This window comes from Sorex fumeus, unplaced genomic scaffold (genome assembly GCF_029834395.1).
Source record: "Sorex fumeus unplaced genomic scaffold, SorFum_2.1 ptg000047l, whole genome shotgun sequence".
Classification (NCBI taxonomy): Eukaryota; Metazoa; Chordata; class Mammalia; order Eulipotyphla; family Soricidae; genus Sorex; species Sorex fumeus.
In genome coordinates this window covers 8868302-8884287 of record NW_026606104.1, presented here as the reverse complement: position 1 = coordinate 8884287, position 15986 = coordinate 8868302, and the positions used below count along the sequence as shown (strand labels likewise).

Sequence of the window (15986 nt, the reverse complement as noted above, 5' to 3'; positions counted from 1 at the left end):
ATTGAGCCCAGCTCGGTCAGCCTTAGAAAAATTAGGGCCAGAAGATAACTTATTGGTGGAGTGCTTGCCTTATAGGCATTAGGCCTTGAGTTGGATCCCTCTCACCGACCTTCACGTACCAAGTACTATCCCCATGGCACTGCTGTGGAATCCTTGGCTACAATGAAAGTGTGTGAGCTTTGGTGAACACCACAGCAACCCGTGAGCACTGTAAGCAAGGTATGTTCCTAGGCACTGATGGAGAGAATATTGGTGCATTATTCTCTCTCTCTCTCTCTCTTTTTTTTTTAATGGCAGCTCACTTCTGTTTCCATCTTTCCCCCCACCTTTCCCACACCACACTTGGTAAACTTACTTCTGTGATCAAAGTTTAAGGATTTGTTTTCGTTAGCCATTGCCTATTCCCTTGCTCAGCTTCCTTATATTTCACACATGTGTAGTATCATTGGATATTTTTATTTCTCTTTCTGTTAAATGATATTAAAATAATATTAAAACAATATTCTCTATATCCAATCAAATTGTAAGAAAATACAAGATTTCACCTTTCTTTATGGCTAACTAGTTTTCTATGGTGTGTGTACACACACACACACACACACACACAGACACCCATATCCCACGTGTGTGTGTGCGCATGTGAGTGTTGTGCCAGATATTGAAACCAGGGTCTCACACATACAAGGGAAGTGCTGTGCTGCTGAGCCTGAGTGAAATATAAGCATTAATCTGTTCTTAACCATGTTACTTCAATTAAAAAGAAACTTAGAAATTGGCAAATTTGTAATATTATGTAATGATATCATTGCCAATATCAGCTTCAAAACTTAATTTTCATTTACTTATTATTAAGAAACTAAGAAATTACAAACTTACTCAGTAATGCCTTCTAAACACTTAACACAGGGCCTTTCTATAATAAGATCCCTAAAGTACCCCTAGATGTGAAGTGTTTTCTGTTCATGGTTTTCATTGTATTTCTTGATGGCTAATGATGTTGGCATTTTGTTTTGTTTTGTTTTGGGGCCATACCCACTGGTGCTCATGGCTTGCTGGGACTTGGGGGACTTTATGGAGTGCCAGGAATTGAACCTGGGGTGGCTGTGTATAAGACTAGTGCCTTACCCACTGTACTCTCTCCAGCCCTTCATGTGCATACTTAATCCATATATCTTCTTTAAAGAACGGTCTCTTCATATCCTTTGTTCATATTTAAATTATTTGTTATTATTGAATTGTAAGATCTCAATATATGTTTTGATTGTTGGACTCTTGTGAGACTTGGCATGCAGAAATTTTCTCCCATTCTATAGATTTTTTTTTCTTTATTGAAGTAACATTGACTTATTATATAGGTTTGAGGGTGCAACCTTGTAAATCAGTACCTGTTCATACTACACTACATTTACCACTAGAATTCTATAGAAAGCAGTGCTTACATCATCTTTATGTAGTCATTTGTCTGTGGGCATTTAGTTTGTTGCAAATCTTGGTTACAGTGAATGGTGCTGCAGTGACATAGGTTTGCTTATTATCTCTCTAAATATTAGTTTTGATTATTTTTGCATAAATATTCATAAATATTCAGATAAGGAATAGCTGGATGATATGTTACTTTTTATTTTTATTTTGAGGGTCCTACCAAGTGGTACTCAGGAGCCCTAAAGCTCCTCTCTGTGATTCTTGGCCAGCTGGGTGGAGATTCAGTGTAAGGGCCTAATGATGCGATGCTGTTTGGGCCTTGTACTTCAGGGTATTCCCCTGCCACCTGGGTGGTTGCCAGGACCTTCAGGGCTGCACCTGATGATGATGCTTGGGAGATCATGTGGTGCATGGGATCAACAGTTTACATTCCCAGAAACCATGTAGTGGGATTGCCTTTCCACCGCATTCTCAAGAACACTAGTTTCTTGTCTTTTTGGTAATAGCCTTTCTCACCGTCTAAGGGAGAACAGGTCGTATGGACTGGAACAAAGGTAGTATTAAAAGGGAATTTTATCACAATACAGAAACCAGATTACTAAGCAAGGAAAGTCTCCTTACACCTGAGGGAACTAGAAAAGGAAAAACAAAATCAAAGTAACCTGAGATAGGAAATACAAAAATTTACAGAAAACAAACAAACTTAAAAGACAGTATTAAAGATCAGTGAAATGAAGAGCTGATTCTTTGAAAGGTTCAGTAAACTTGATAAGTATCTATCTGATTTACCAAGAGGAAAAAAGGAGAGAATATCCTAATAAAAAGAATAAAAAATGAGGGCCAGGGTGGTAAACCAGCAGATGGGGTGATTACTTTGCATGCAGCTACCAGGGTGTGATCCCAGCACCCCACATGGTCCTCTGAACTCCACCAGGAGCAATTCCTGAGCACTGCTAGGTGGCCCCCAAACCAAAAAAAAAAAAATCAGAAATGAAAGACGCAAAGTCACACCTGATACTGAAGTAATACAAAGGATCATAAGAGACTACTAAGAATAAGCAAATAGGTCAAATTGGAAGAAATAGACATTTTTAGAATCTTAAAACCTTTTAAGTCTGAGCTTAAACACACCAATCAGAGGAATAGAAATTGAAACAGTAATCAAAACTTTTCTCTCTCCTCCTTCTTCTCTCCCTTCCCCCACTGAAGAACAAATTCTGAAGAGAGTTCTTATGACAACTCAAACATGGTGGAACCCAGATGTTGGATTTCTAGAACTACGAGAAATAAATTCCTATTAAAGCCATTAGTCTATGGTTTTGTTATGGCTGCCATAAGCTAATACACACGTATCTGTTAGATTTATTTCTGGTTCTGTGTAATTGTATGTTTATTCTATTGCACTGGTGCCAGTTAATTCATTTGACACATGATAAATCAGGGTTGCTTTTTGTGTCCTAGAGTAGATGTATTGGCTTTTAAATATTTGCCATTTGCTTATTTTCTGACATTTTGCCTATGACCAAATCATATTGACTTACTTTAATGTATAAAATTCTTCTGTGAAATCAAAATTTAAGTGTATCTGTGCAAGTAGGCTTACTGTACTGCATGTTAATGCTGACAATTGCATGGTATATTTTTATTATTTTGTTTTCTTGTATGACTAGCCTATGAGCATGTGGAAAGTTGAAAACCTTTTGCTTTTGCTGTATAAGAGTAGGATGATAAACTCTAAGCAGAAATTTTAAAGGCCATTTAGAAAATTATTACTGTTTTCAGTATAGATCGTAGACTTTTTATTGAGTTCTATCTAACAAGTGGGCTGGAGCAATAACACAGCGGTAGGGCGTTCGCCTTACAAGCAGCCAACATGGCCGACCCGAGTTCGATTCCTCCGCCCCTCTCGGAGAGCCCGGCAAGCTACCGAGAGTATCTCGCTCCCACAGCAGAGCCTGACAAGCTCCCCGTGACGTATTCGATATGCCAAACACAGTAACAATAAGTCTCATGATGGAGACGTTACTGGGCCCGCTCAAGCAAATCGATGAACAACGGGAGGACCGTGACCGTATCTAACAACTAAAAATGTTTAATTTCCCCCTAGTAGTTGGTATTGTGAGAGCAGGACGCATATTCAAGCTAGGTTTACCACTTCTACCCCTGTAGTGCTGGCTCAGCAACTCACTATTAATTTCCTCATCAGAAAAATATAATAGCATTTTTTCTCATAATGTTGTATGGGTTGAGATGCTTATAAAGCACTTAATAAGGTGGCCTGGCCTATATTAAGCATTTGATAAATTTTGCTGTGTTGTTTGTAATAGTAGACTATTTGAAATTATACTTTAGCAATAGTTAAAAGATGCTTGGTATAGGTAAAACTATTGCTAAATCTGGCAAACCTAATTTTATTCATGTAACATTGCATTAAGCAAGTTTGTGGTATGCATTTTAACAAATACTCATATGTAAGTTTTCCACTAGAAGACGAGTTTAGGTTATCATATCACTGAGAATCGGGAAAGGATAACTTTGCATTAGTGTTATTCTTTATTTGTTGTCATTAAAAGTGATAGAAAAAAAGAATTAGAGACAGAATTGTAAAATATAGAAATCACTGGATTTAGCAATGAGGTATATTTGCCTTCTTCTGGCTATGCATTATCTTGTTTTATGTTTTAGCCTTGATTTTCTCATATCTAGAACAAGGAAGTTGGAGTGTATAGTTTTGTGCTTCATAGCACTTCAGTCTTCTATTTTAAGCACCAATCACATTCTATTTTGTATTAGGTTAATCATGTATATCTGTTATATAAGCCCTCAGAGATTATATCATTTCATTGATGTGAACATTCCTCATGATATGTAATAAAGTATCTTGAAATAGTGCTTCTCATGAAACTCCTCCTCTGTTTTTTTGGAAAATGGATTGAAATATCTAAATATCTCTATTAAAACAAGCACTTAATCACACACTTTTCTCTAAGAAAAATTTTTTGGAGCATTTTCAGTGGTTTATTCATAATAAATAATATAAAATAAATGACTTTGATTCTGCTTTGGGTCAGGGGTTGGGATTCAGGATGGAAACATCCAAAATATGGTGGTGGGAAGGTGTAATGGTGGTGTACTTGGTGTTTGGATATTAAATGTAATCAAATATTGTGAAATACTTTATAAAAATAAAATAAATTTAAAAACAAAAAAGCACTTAAGAAAGGATTATAATGTAAAAATACTGTGATTTTAAAAATTTTTTAAATTTTTAAAAAAAATTTTAGCAGATTAAAATTTTTCTATATGAAATTCAGTTCTTATAACGTATTTTCTTTTTTTTTCTCTACTCATTTTTAAAAAATTTTTCTATTGATTTACAGTGAGATGCACAGCTGCAAAGTGTGCATGATTGGGTTTTAGTCAAACAATGTTCCAACACCCGTCAATTCCTCAGTGTACATTTCCCACCACCAATGTCCCCAGTTTCCCTCCCAGCACCCAGCCTGCTTCCATGGCAGACACTTATTTTAAAAACTTTGCTCATGGGGGGCTGGAGCGATAGCACAGCGGGTAGGGTGTTTGCTTTGTACGTGCCGACCCGGGTTCAATTCCCAGCATCCCATATGGTCCCCTGAGCACCACCAGGAGTAATTCCTGAGTGCAGAGCCAGTAGTAACCCCTGGCTCTGCACTCAGGAATTAACTAAAGTCATCTGAAACAGCATCATCTTAGCCGGGTGTGACCCAAAAAGCAAAAAAAAAAAGTTTGCTCATAATGAGAACAATTTTAAGTAAAACTGCAAGATGCCATTGAGTATCTTAATTATATTACTTTACTAAATCAAATTTCGAACCATCAAAATTTTGGATACTTTGGGTGAACTCTCAGGACAAACAGGTCTTTCTCAGCATTCTCCCTGGTGTGCTCCTGGGCTCCTTTCAGAATGAGCACTTGTGTCTACCAAATTGTGGGGGCTGGAGCGATAGCACAGCCCGTAGGGCATTTGCCTTGCAAGAAGTCAACACGGCTGACCTGAGTTCTATTCCTCCGCCCCTCTCGCCCCTCTCGAAGAGCCCCGCTAGCTACCGAGAGTATCTCGCCTGCACGGCAAAGCCTGGCAAACTACCCGTGACGTATTCGATATGCCAAACACAGTAACAATTGTCACAATGGAGACGTTACTGGACCCGCTTGAGCAAAATCGATGAACAACGGGAGGACAATGACAATGACAGTTCATTTTATCTAGCTTATCTAATTTGTTGGCACTATCTACTCTCTTTTTTGAGGTGTGTGTGTTCAGGGGGTTGGGAGCTGGTGGTGGTACTGTGCTATTGATCAAACCCAGAACTTCATATATACAAAGCATGTGCTCTATTAGTAAGCTGAATCCCTGGTTATTACATTTCCTTCTCTAACAATTAAAAATTTTATAGATGAACTTCTTGCTGTTTCAGATGGACTTTAGTTAATCCAGATTTAAAAGGTTTTTAAGTTGTGTAACATATGAAAGCAGTGCATTGAGAAACTTTTAAGAATCATCTGTCTACGTTGTTTTTGTTTATATTTTGTCTTTCAGGGTTGTATACTCATCAAACAGAAGCATAAAAAGCTATGAAGAAGAAATCCTTAGAAAAAAGATCATAGACAGTGGAGTATCACAAAAGAAACCAGACTTCAGTTTTCAGAAGTGTGTGGATAGTAATGAAAGATCATCGCTTGAGTTCTTAGATAAAAAATCACCTAATTTATCTGTTCTGAACTATGAAATTCCAGAAGGTATCAACAATATGGAAAACAGTTTCATTTCCACTGGTAAGGTATTTTTGTGGATTACTGTAAAATATTTGAGCTATGAAAATAGTTATATTTTGGTACACTTGGAGAAAAGCATATTTGAAAATTAGTACTACTGATGCTTTTTTTTTTACTTTTTTTTAAATTAGTGAATCACCCTGAGGTATTGTTACATACTTACAAATGTTCGTGTTTGTGTTTCAGTCATACAATGATGGGGTTACCCATCCCTCCCCAGTGCCCATTCTCCACCACCAATGATCTCAGTATCCCTTCCACTCACCCCCTTTTCTCCCCTCCCCCTCCCACCTTTGTGGCAGAGCATTCCCTTTTGTTCTCTGATACTTTTTAAAAATAAGTAAATAAAAGTAAATGTAATAAGCAAAGTTTTCAAGGCAAGTGAAAATATTAGTGTGATCAGTTTTTTGTTTTTCCAAATAATTGGAAATGGGTTATTATGAATATGCATAATTTCTGGTATTCTTTTTATATTTCCACATCATCCTTATTCTGATTTAAAAATTATTTTCTTATCATTCTAATATACACCAGTAAAAAATGTTTAACAAATTAAAGTCAGATTTGTTATAAAAGAATGTGTTCATTCCTTTAAAAATGCCACAGAGTATGGAAATCTCTATTACATGAAAACTTGGTCTTTGTGCATATTTTAAAAAAAAGACAGGAAACTAATAAAAATGGCACTATATGTGCTAATGGCTGAGATGCAAAAACCATGATAAATATGACCGTGAACTTGAAAACTTCCTGAAGCTTTCTCGAAGGTGTTGTCAGAATAGTTACAGATTTTGAATGAATGAGAGGAGGATATTAAAGATACAAATACAGATAGAAGTTATTCTGGTGGTCTCTGGATCAGAGAACAATGTTTGTTACTCACAGAGCCTTGTTGCACCAGTTTTTAAACCCCAGTCTCCACACTTTTAAAAGGAGGTACTTGGTATGACCTATTTGTGCTTGTGTAGTGGGATTAAACTACAGGAGAGGGAAACAAGAACAAGGAAATGATTACCAGCATATCTGCCCTTCCTCCTCGGACAGGAGAGAGAGGAGAGACCTTTAAACTGTGTGGGAGAGCAGGTAGCCTCAGTACCCTGGAATGTAAGGAAATGGTTTAAGAGAAGAAAGTCTCTAAGCCTTTGGGAGCATCATATCTCTAAATTCTAAGCATGTTTTGCTCTTTAATCAGCCTCTGTCCAGATTTGCCAAGGGCTGTGCTCAGAAGTGTCAGATCATACAGAAAACCTAATATAGTCATAGAAAATGGTGTTCCTACAGTTATATAAAATGAGATGGAAATTAGTGACCCTATCTTCCATATTTCAAAATGTAACTTGTTCTAAACTGATCTAATCACCTGCTTTCTTGCAACTTACTCATTTTCCTTTTCTTCCTTAAAGCTAACAGTTCATTCAGATCAACCTATTCTTTCTATTAAATGATAAATTCTCTATCAGTGTAAAATATATCATCATATTTATACTTAACTCTCTTACCTCTCATTAATTTCATGGTCATGTCTATTGATGTACCCCCTAATTTTTCTCTAATACTTTTTTTAAAAACTATATCCACCTCCCATTTCTTTACCTCAGGACCTTGCTGTTATTCTTGAGAATTTGCACCCTAGCAAGTTGCCAGAGCAATGATGTACCACCCTGTACTTTCATTTGTAGGCATTGTTAATTACAAGTTGATCATGGTACTCCCCTTATTAAAATTAGTCATATATTGCCTTAATGTTAAGTCCTGTGGTATGAGGTGACTTTGTGAGCGGTCTTCTTCACAAAACTGCTGAATTCTCTCTTCAGTATCCCTTAGACCTCCAGAGCTTACTAAGTGGTTACTAAGTTGTTTTGATATTTCCTCCAGCCCTACCAGAGAGCTATATTTTTGTCACCTCTGTACTTTGCACTTGCTGTTTGTTCCTGAATGCCATCACACTTTTAATTGAGTATCGATTTTGTGCTAGGGATAGCGAAGAGTGAATAATAGTGTTCTTGTCCCGAGGTTAGTAGGAGATAAAGTCAGTGGGTTATGTACAAAGGACATAAATAGGCCACATGTACCCTAGACTTAGACTCACTCACTCCATGTAGTTTTCTTGGGAAACCAAAGCAATATAGGGAGAGTGAATCTGTTGAATTATGGAAAAAAAGCAGGAGATAAGAGGCAGGTTTTTTTTTTAGGAGAAAAGTAGTCCATGCGAAGGAAACAAACGCTTGGAAGCAAAGAGAACCAGGCACATAGCAAATGTGTAAAAACCAAAAATGGTTTGTTATGGGACTGAAGTAGAGCAGGGGATAGGAATGGTCAGAGTAAGACATGAGTCTTGAGTTAAAAGCAGAAGAAGATCGTGAAGAGCCTTATATAAAGGATGACTTTATTATGTTACCCAAACCGGGACACTATTAAGGAATTCAAAGTGAAAAATTATTATTTCTATTAATTCTAAAATTATTGCTACAGGCATTAATTGGGACTGTCCCAGGCAAATAAGGATGTGGAATCACTTTATTCACAGTTCGTTTTAAGAAGTTTGAGTAATACTATTTTGCAGGTTTCAAGAATATAAACAGAACAATGTTAGAGCCAGTGAAATGATGACATCTGGTTGAGGACATTGAATTTTGGTTTTTGGTGATTTGTTGCAATTTTTTTTCTTGGCTCTACTTCTGACTCCAGGTTGTGTGTGTGTGTGTGTGTGTGTGTGTGTGTGTGTGTGTTTTCCCATTCAACAACTCATTCTCTAATACCAACTGGATATCTAGTAATTCAGTTCTGACATTAGTGATCCATTGTCATGAACCCCAAGGTGAAGGGCTTAGTCTCACAAGCTTACCCTCACTGTACATGTAGTCACAAATGGAATGCTAGGATACTATAGTTAAAATGTCACCCAACGAAGCTCAAACAATTTAGTTTTGTGTGGCTTTGTTGTTGTTTTGGTTTTTGGAAAGACTCAGTAGTCCTTGGGGTCTACTTACTGTTCTGTGCTGGGGGTTGTTCCTGGTGGTGTTTAGAGGACCATGCCCTGCCAGGGATTGAACCTGGACCTCCTGCATTCAAATCATGAGCTCTAATCTAGTGAGGAATCTCTTCAACTTAAGTCTGATATTACATTTAAGAAAAAGCTTTGGGAAGGTTCAGTATCTCACAAGCAATGGAATACTATTTCTGAATACCAAGACATTTTAGAGCATTAGAAGCAGCTACCTTGGAAATAGGAAATGATTGGTGGGGTTGAAAATCTGATTTTATTTAGAAAGATTCAGGAACACAGAAGTAAATATACATCCAAGGTTGATTTGGTACTTGGCTGATGCAGTAGGTTCCTAGTCAAGCAGAGGACATACAGGAACATGAAAATTTCGTTGATTGATACTAAACCCTGATCAGGAGTGGATTCAGGATCTAGAAATTTATTACAACAGGAGGAATAAGCTCCTTCTATCCACCTAGATTCCATAGTTAGCTCAAGAATTAAAATGAACTTAGAGATACAGAAGTGTTGTAAGTGAGATGAGTGCCTGCCAAGAAAACCAGAATGATAAAGTCTGCACTAGCTCCTGTGTGCCATGTGCATTAATGTCCTGCCAGCCCTAGGAAGGTGGCTCCAAACTGCGTCTGAACATGAGACCTACACTTGATCTTCACAGTTGGGGGCCCTACCTCCTGGAATTTTTGGGGGGCTATGGTTCTAGTCAAGGCTTAGGTGAGCTATATGCTTTATAGAAATAGAAGTTAGTCCCAATCTCCAGACTCTTTCATTGAGAGAAGAATTTCTAGAGGTGATAATAATAGTAAAATAATTTTATGGAGGGAGAGTACTAATTTTAAGAAGAATACTGGCTTCTCCAGAGAACAAGAAGAGAAAGCCCCCCCTTGAAGGGAAATGCCACACCTGTAAAAAAAGGCAAGGACAAACCTTGAAGTATTATGAAGTTAAAGGAAAAGAAATTACACACCTGAATTGTGTAGTGGGAGACCCCAAAATTGAAGACCCTGAGCTGCTTTGGAAAGCTGATTGTTTGGGGGTCTCCCTAATCCCCCAAGTGTTTCAGCTTTGACTAAGACTCATTTCCAGAGAACTATTAAGGACTTTTAGCTGTGGTAATCTCTTCCAGAGACAGGCTGTAGCCTTCACCCTGAGTTGGCAGCAGAAACACTCCTTTTCATCAGGTGCCTTTTCTCTCCAAATATTTTGATATTTTGTTTTTTGGGGTTTTGAGTCCACACCAGCAGTGCTTAGATCTTACTCCTGACTCTGTGCTCAGAGATCACTCCTAACAGCAGAGAACCATATGGGATCAAATCTACATTCCCACACTTCGCTGAATGCAAGGCAAGTGCCTTAACCTCTGTACTATTTCTCTGGTTTTATTTTTTGGCAGTTTTTACAGACTTTTTTGTTTTTACAGACATTTCTTGGTATTGTGACTTCCTGAAATTTGTTGCTTCCTATCTGATTGCCTTCCTAAGAAGGAAGGAAGAAAAGAAAGGATTTTTGTTATTTACTTTCTGGATCAAGCATTTTAACAAAGAAATGAGATTTAATAGGGCATCTTGGTGACTGAGGCCTAATTTGGTGTCATAGGTCATTTAGGAGAAAGATGAGGCAGCTGAAAGGTGTAGGCAAGTTATGGGACGATTCAAGGAGAAAATAGATGGTAAATAGAGATTGTACTGTTCTACAGGTGACAGTTAAGTGATAAAAGCATCTTCCTGGTAAGGAGATACCTTTACGAATGGAAATTTCCTTTATAAAAGGAGAAATTCATACTTTATTTTTAGGTAGTTGGGGGAGATAAAGAGCTTTCCTCCATCTGCTGGTTCTCAGTTGTCTTTAGCTAAAAATAATCCGTTTGCCAAAGTAGCATGTTTTGGGGTGACCTATTCTGGTCCCCTGTACTACCCACACTGTGCCGACTAAATGCAAATTCGGAATTCCTGCAGTAACCACCTGCCAAGATTCAGCAATTTGCTAAAATGATTCACAGAACTCAGGAAAACATTTTACCTACATTTATATAACTGGGGTCTGCAGTATAGCTTGGTGGATGGTATAGCACATGCTTTATATGTGTGAGGTCCTAGGATTGGTCCTGGCACCAAGACCAAAAAGTTAAGCCAATTTTTATGACAAGGATTATTCAAAGCTACTTTTAAAAATGGTAAGAGAGGGGCTGGAGCAATAGCACAGCAGGTAGGGCGTTTGCCTTGCATGCGGCCGAACTGGGTTTGATTCCCAGCATCCATCCTATATGGTGCCCTGAGCACTGCCAGGAGTAGTTCCTGAGTGAGGAGCAAGGAGTAACCCCTGAGCATTGCTGGTATGACCCCAAAATAAAAAAATTTAAAAAATGGCACGAGAGATAGTCTGAGATTAATACACTTCCCTTCCATATGGCCCCAGATATGTCTCTGGCACCTTATATTGTTCTTGAACAGTGCAAGGAGTAACCCTGAGCAAAGAGCCTGGATAGCTCCTGACCTCTGCCAGGTATGGCCCAAACTCTCCCACCCCACAATGAGAAACAAATCAAAACTCAGCTGTGGAATAGCCAAATGGGATCTCTGCATACGGGGTAGGTCTGGAGGATGAGGTGGGAGCAGTGAATAGGGCATGTGCTTGTTCTCTAGGGGCACTGCTGTCCCAAAACTCGGAATGCTAACCATCTTGTAACTCCCTGAAGCTCATTGTTGAATCTGTAAGCCCCTCTTCCTGCCCAGGAGGAAGGAGAATGGATCTGCATGTTCCCCTCCTAAATCATCTATTTCATCTTTCTGGGGATCAGTCCCTATTAAGAAGCTATCTAGAAGCCCCACCCTGAGTCTCAATAGCATAAACTTGAGGTAGAGAGAGGGACTTATTATGATAAAAGATATTCCTATAACTTGGAAAATTTAATAGTTTTAGAAGCTCTGTGCAGGAACAAGGGGACAAACACCATGTTATAATACATAGTTGTATTTCAGTTTAGTAGATTATTTAAATACATAAATGTGAATTGAGATAGTTAGATAGTTACACAGTAACTATCAGCTATCCAGTTAACTTGGTGTTCTTTTAAAATTTTTCTGGTTTCCTTGCATAGAAGACCAGGTTCTGATTTTTGAGTAATCAAAGACTATTTCTCTTGGGAATCTCCCAGTTTATGTGTTTTATAGGCTTTCCCTACTTTCTTCACCTAATGACAGTTGAAGTTTTATGTTTGTCCTTCAAAAATATTTATTAGCAGCTAGGTGATGTGGCTCAGTGGTAGAGCATTATGCTTTTTATGAATGAGACCTTTGGTTCGATTTCTGTTAACACCAAAAAAAAACAGATACCAACTTTATTATATGGTGTTTGATGCATTAGTTTATTCCAAAAAAAAACCCAAACATTTTTTAAAATTTTTTATTTATTTAATTAATTTATTTATTTTTGCTTTTTGGGTCATACCTGGCAATGCACAGGGGTTACTCCTGGCTCTGCACTCAGGAGTTACTCCTGGTGGTGCTTAGGGGACCTTATGGGACGCTGGGAATTGAATCCAGGTTGGCCACGTGCAAGGCAAACACCCTACCCGCTGTGCTATCTCTCTAGCCCCCTATTTATTTATTTTTTAATTTTTATTAGTGAAACACCATGAAGTACAGTTGTAGACTTACAAATTTTTGTGCTTGCGTTTCAGTTATACAATGATCAAGTACCCATCCCTCCACCAGTGCCCATTTTCCACCACCACGGGTCCCAGTATCCTTCCCACCCCCCATCCCCCCCATCCTACCCTGCCTCTGTGGCAGGGCATTCCCTTTTGTTTTCTCTCTCCTTTTGGGTGTTGTGAAAACCAAACATTTCTTGAAAATCTATTTTGTCAGGCATTATTCTAAATTTGAAGGAGAATTGAGTGACTAAAATGGTCTTCAGCCCTTTTGGAACTCACATTGTAGTTATAGAAGGTAAGGTGGGATAGAAATATAGAACGTGGCAAAAAAGTAATGAAGTGGCTGGGGATCTAGTTCAGCAGTAAAGCATCTGCCTTGCATATTGAGGACCTAGTTTCATCCCACACACTCGAAAATGAAAAAGTTATAAAGTGACATTCTATTAAAAAAAAAACAACAAAAGACACAATTGAGTTGGGAGTGTCGGTGAGAGGGGTCTTGGGGTCTTTGGGGAGAGAGATGAGTGCACTGATGATGGGTGTGGTGTTGGGATTATCTCCATGAGAAACTATTATTAATAGTATTGTAAACAAACAAACAAACAAAAACGACAAAGAGGATTGAGAGTGCTGATAATGGGAATTACAGTTTTAGGTGTGTGGTTAAGGTCAACCTTACAACAAAAAAAATCACAAATCATCCTGTTAATCGTCGATTGCCTCGAGCAGGCCCCAGTAACGTCTCCATCATCCTAGCCCTGAGATTATATTCAAGGCTCTTTAGGAGAATGAGACCCATCATTGTTACTGGTATTTGGCATATTGGGTACACCACGGGGAGTTTGCCAGACTCTGCCGTGTGGGCAGGCTACATTCGGTAGCCTGCCAGTTTGTCCAAAGTAGGAATGAGATAATAAGATGTCATAATAGGATGTCTAGCGGCCACGAATCTCAGCCCCGGAACCCGCGTGACTTTGTCCCTCTGCCAGTACCTTCATGTGTGCGGAGAGTGGTCTCAGCATGGTGGTGACTGGTCCTGGAGGTCTTTGGCTGCCGCAGCCCTGGTCGTGGCGGGGAAGAAAGCTCAACCTGCTCCCCTCCAAGGGGCCCTGGCGGCGAGGACAGTCAACCTCAATCACCTGAAAAGGTGTCTTTTAAACAAATATTTGCCGACAATAAGGGAATTAGCGAGCAGCTTTCTGTAAAGAAGTGTTGAAAACAGAAGAAATGGCAGTACAACTAATTTAAGATTGGCAGCATGACCTACCATTTGGAGGAATGAGAAAGCCTTCTGAGTGGAATTAAAACCAAGAGCAGTCAGTGCAGTTAGACAGGTGATGAAGAGGCCAATGTTGTGCGGCATGGTAAGCCATTCTTTTTCACAAGGAAATGCAGAGTGCTTTCTGGGTTTTTGGCTTAGGATGTGCTATAATCTGAATCACATTTTGCAAACATGGCTCTGGATATTTTGTTAAATGTAAGTGGGGGGTTGCAGGAGTGGTGGTCAAGGGTAGGAGAACTATTAGGCAGAAGAAATGTAGAAGAGATGTGATGGTGACTTGGGTGAATGTGGTAGCAGTGGAAATCATGAGTAGTGGTTGGATTCTGGATCTCTTGAAAGTAAATCCAGTATCGGCATTCTGTTCTATGTGGGAATCTGTTCTACGTGGGAATTGGCATTCTGTTCTACGTGGGAATCTGTTCTACATGATCCTCACCAAATGTACTAACATGTTTCTGCACTGAAAAAGCTATATTGTCTAGTGTAGCATTTTTATTGTATATACACACATATAAGGTTTTATATTTATCTTCCTACTACCTAACTTAAGAAGTAGGCATAGTCTGTTCTATGTACTGTATTAAACTCATATTCTGTAAATTCAGTTGATTTCACAGGAATTTCTCTTGGTTTACAGTTCTAGCCATAAACAGAAATAGGAACCAGATCAAATTAAGTACTGAAAAGCAATATCAAAATTGGGAAATTTCCTAACTCTCTAAGTCAGATGTCCATGAGGTGGTTTCAATTTCGATGTGTGACTTTGTGATATTACATATATTTAAATGTGTATGTATATTTAAAAGTAAGCCTGGCAAGCTATCCATAACGTATTCAATATGCCAAACACAGTAACAACAAGTCTCACGATGGAGACGTTACTGGGCCCGCTCAAGCAAATCAATGAATAACGGGAGGACAGTGCTACAGTGCTACCTATATTTAAATATAAGTGGAAATATATATTTTTTCAAAGCAAAAAGTATAAGTGATTTTTGAATTTGTATTTTGCATTGAAGTTACCACTTAAGTATTCTAGTCATTGTTACTCTTAACAAATTGATATAACTGTGTGAAAAAAAACCTTTGGTAATATAGAATTTTAATCTTTTAAATATTTATCATAATAAAGAAACTGTTCTTTAGTCTTATTTTTTCTTTTTTTCTTTTAAAGATAACTATGACTTGGAAACAGCATCAGAATTAGGAGAAGACTTATTGAAACTTTACCTGAAACAGTGTTGTCCAGATATTAATATTTACGTAGATGGAAAAAGTTTTAAAGCACACAGGTAAATAGACGTTTGATTGATTTGGTGTCTTGGTTGTGACATTAGTGTTAAAGGACGAACTGTCCTTTTCTAACAGTGGTTTTCAAGCTCTGATTCCCATAGTCCCAGGAGGTCTCTGAAAGTGTTAGATTCAAGCACAGAGTGCCTGCAAGCTCACATGTGGCCTACTTCCTTGTACCAAGATAAACACACATGTTTCAGCTTCAGCCGGTGCCCTCTTATCTTTACTTGCTTTTCACAGGGCATGCATCTGATGTTTCACTAGAAGAAAATATTATGTTGCCTAAAGTAGGTTTAAATACCACTGCCACAGAAAATGTAATTAAATGCAGTTTCCAATTTCACAGGCTTTTTAATGTTGAGAATGATTATTTCTACATGAATGACATTTATTTTCTCTGAATGCATTTGACTCAGTCTTTGATTCAAAATAGACGACTCTCATGAATAGCACTGATTAGGAGGTTTAATATTTCAATGTATTTTTAAAAACCATTATTCTGCTTTAGAATTGGATGG

The 15986-nt window shown here is 38.2% G+C and overlaps 1 protein-coding gene across 1 annotated transcript in view; it reads left to right on the top strand.

Annotated features, from left to right (window-relative positions):
- Positions 1-15986, top strand: part of BTBD8 (BTB domain containing 8) — an 89295-nt gene that overhangs the window by 10349 nt on the left and 62960 nt on the right. Inside the window, exons 3-4 of the mRNA XM_056122837.1 lie at positions 6002-6237; positions 15350-15467. Coding sequence (XP_055978812.1) covers positions 6002-6237; positions 15350-15467 — 354 coding nt within the window. The remainder of the gene's footprint in view (positions 1-6001; positions 6238-15349; positions 15468-15986) is intronic.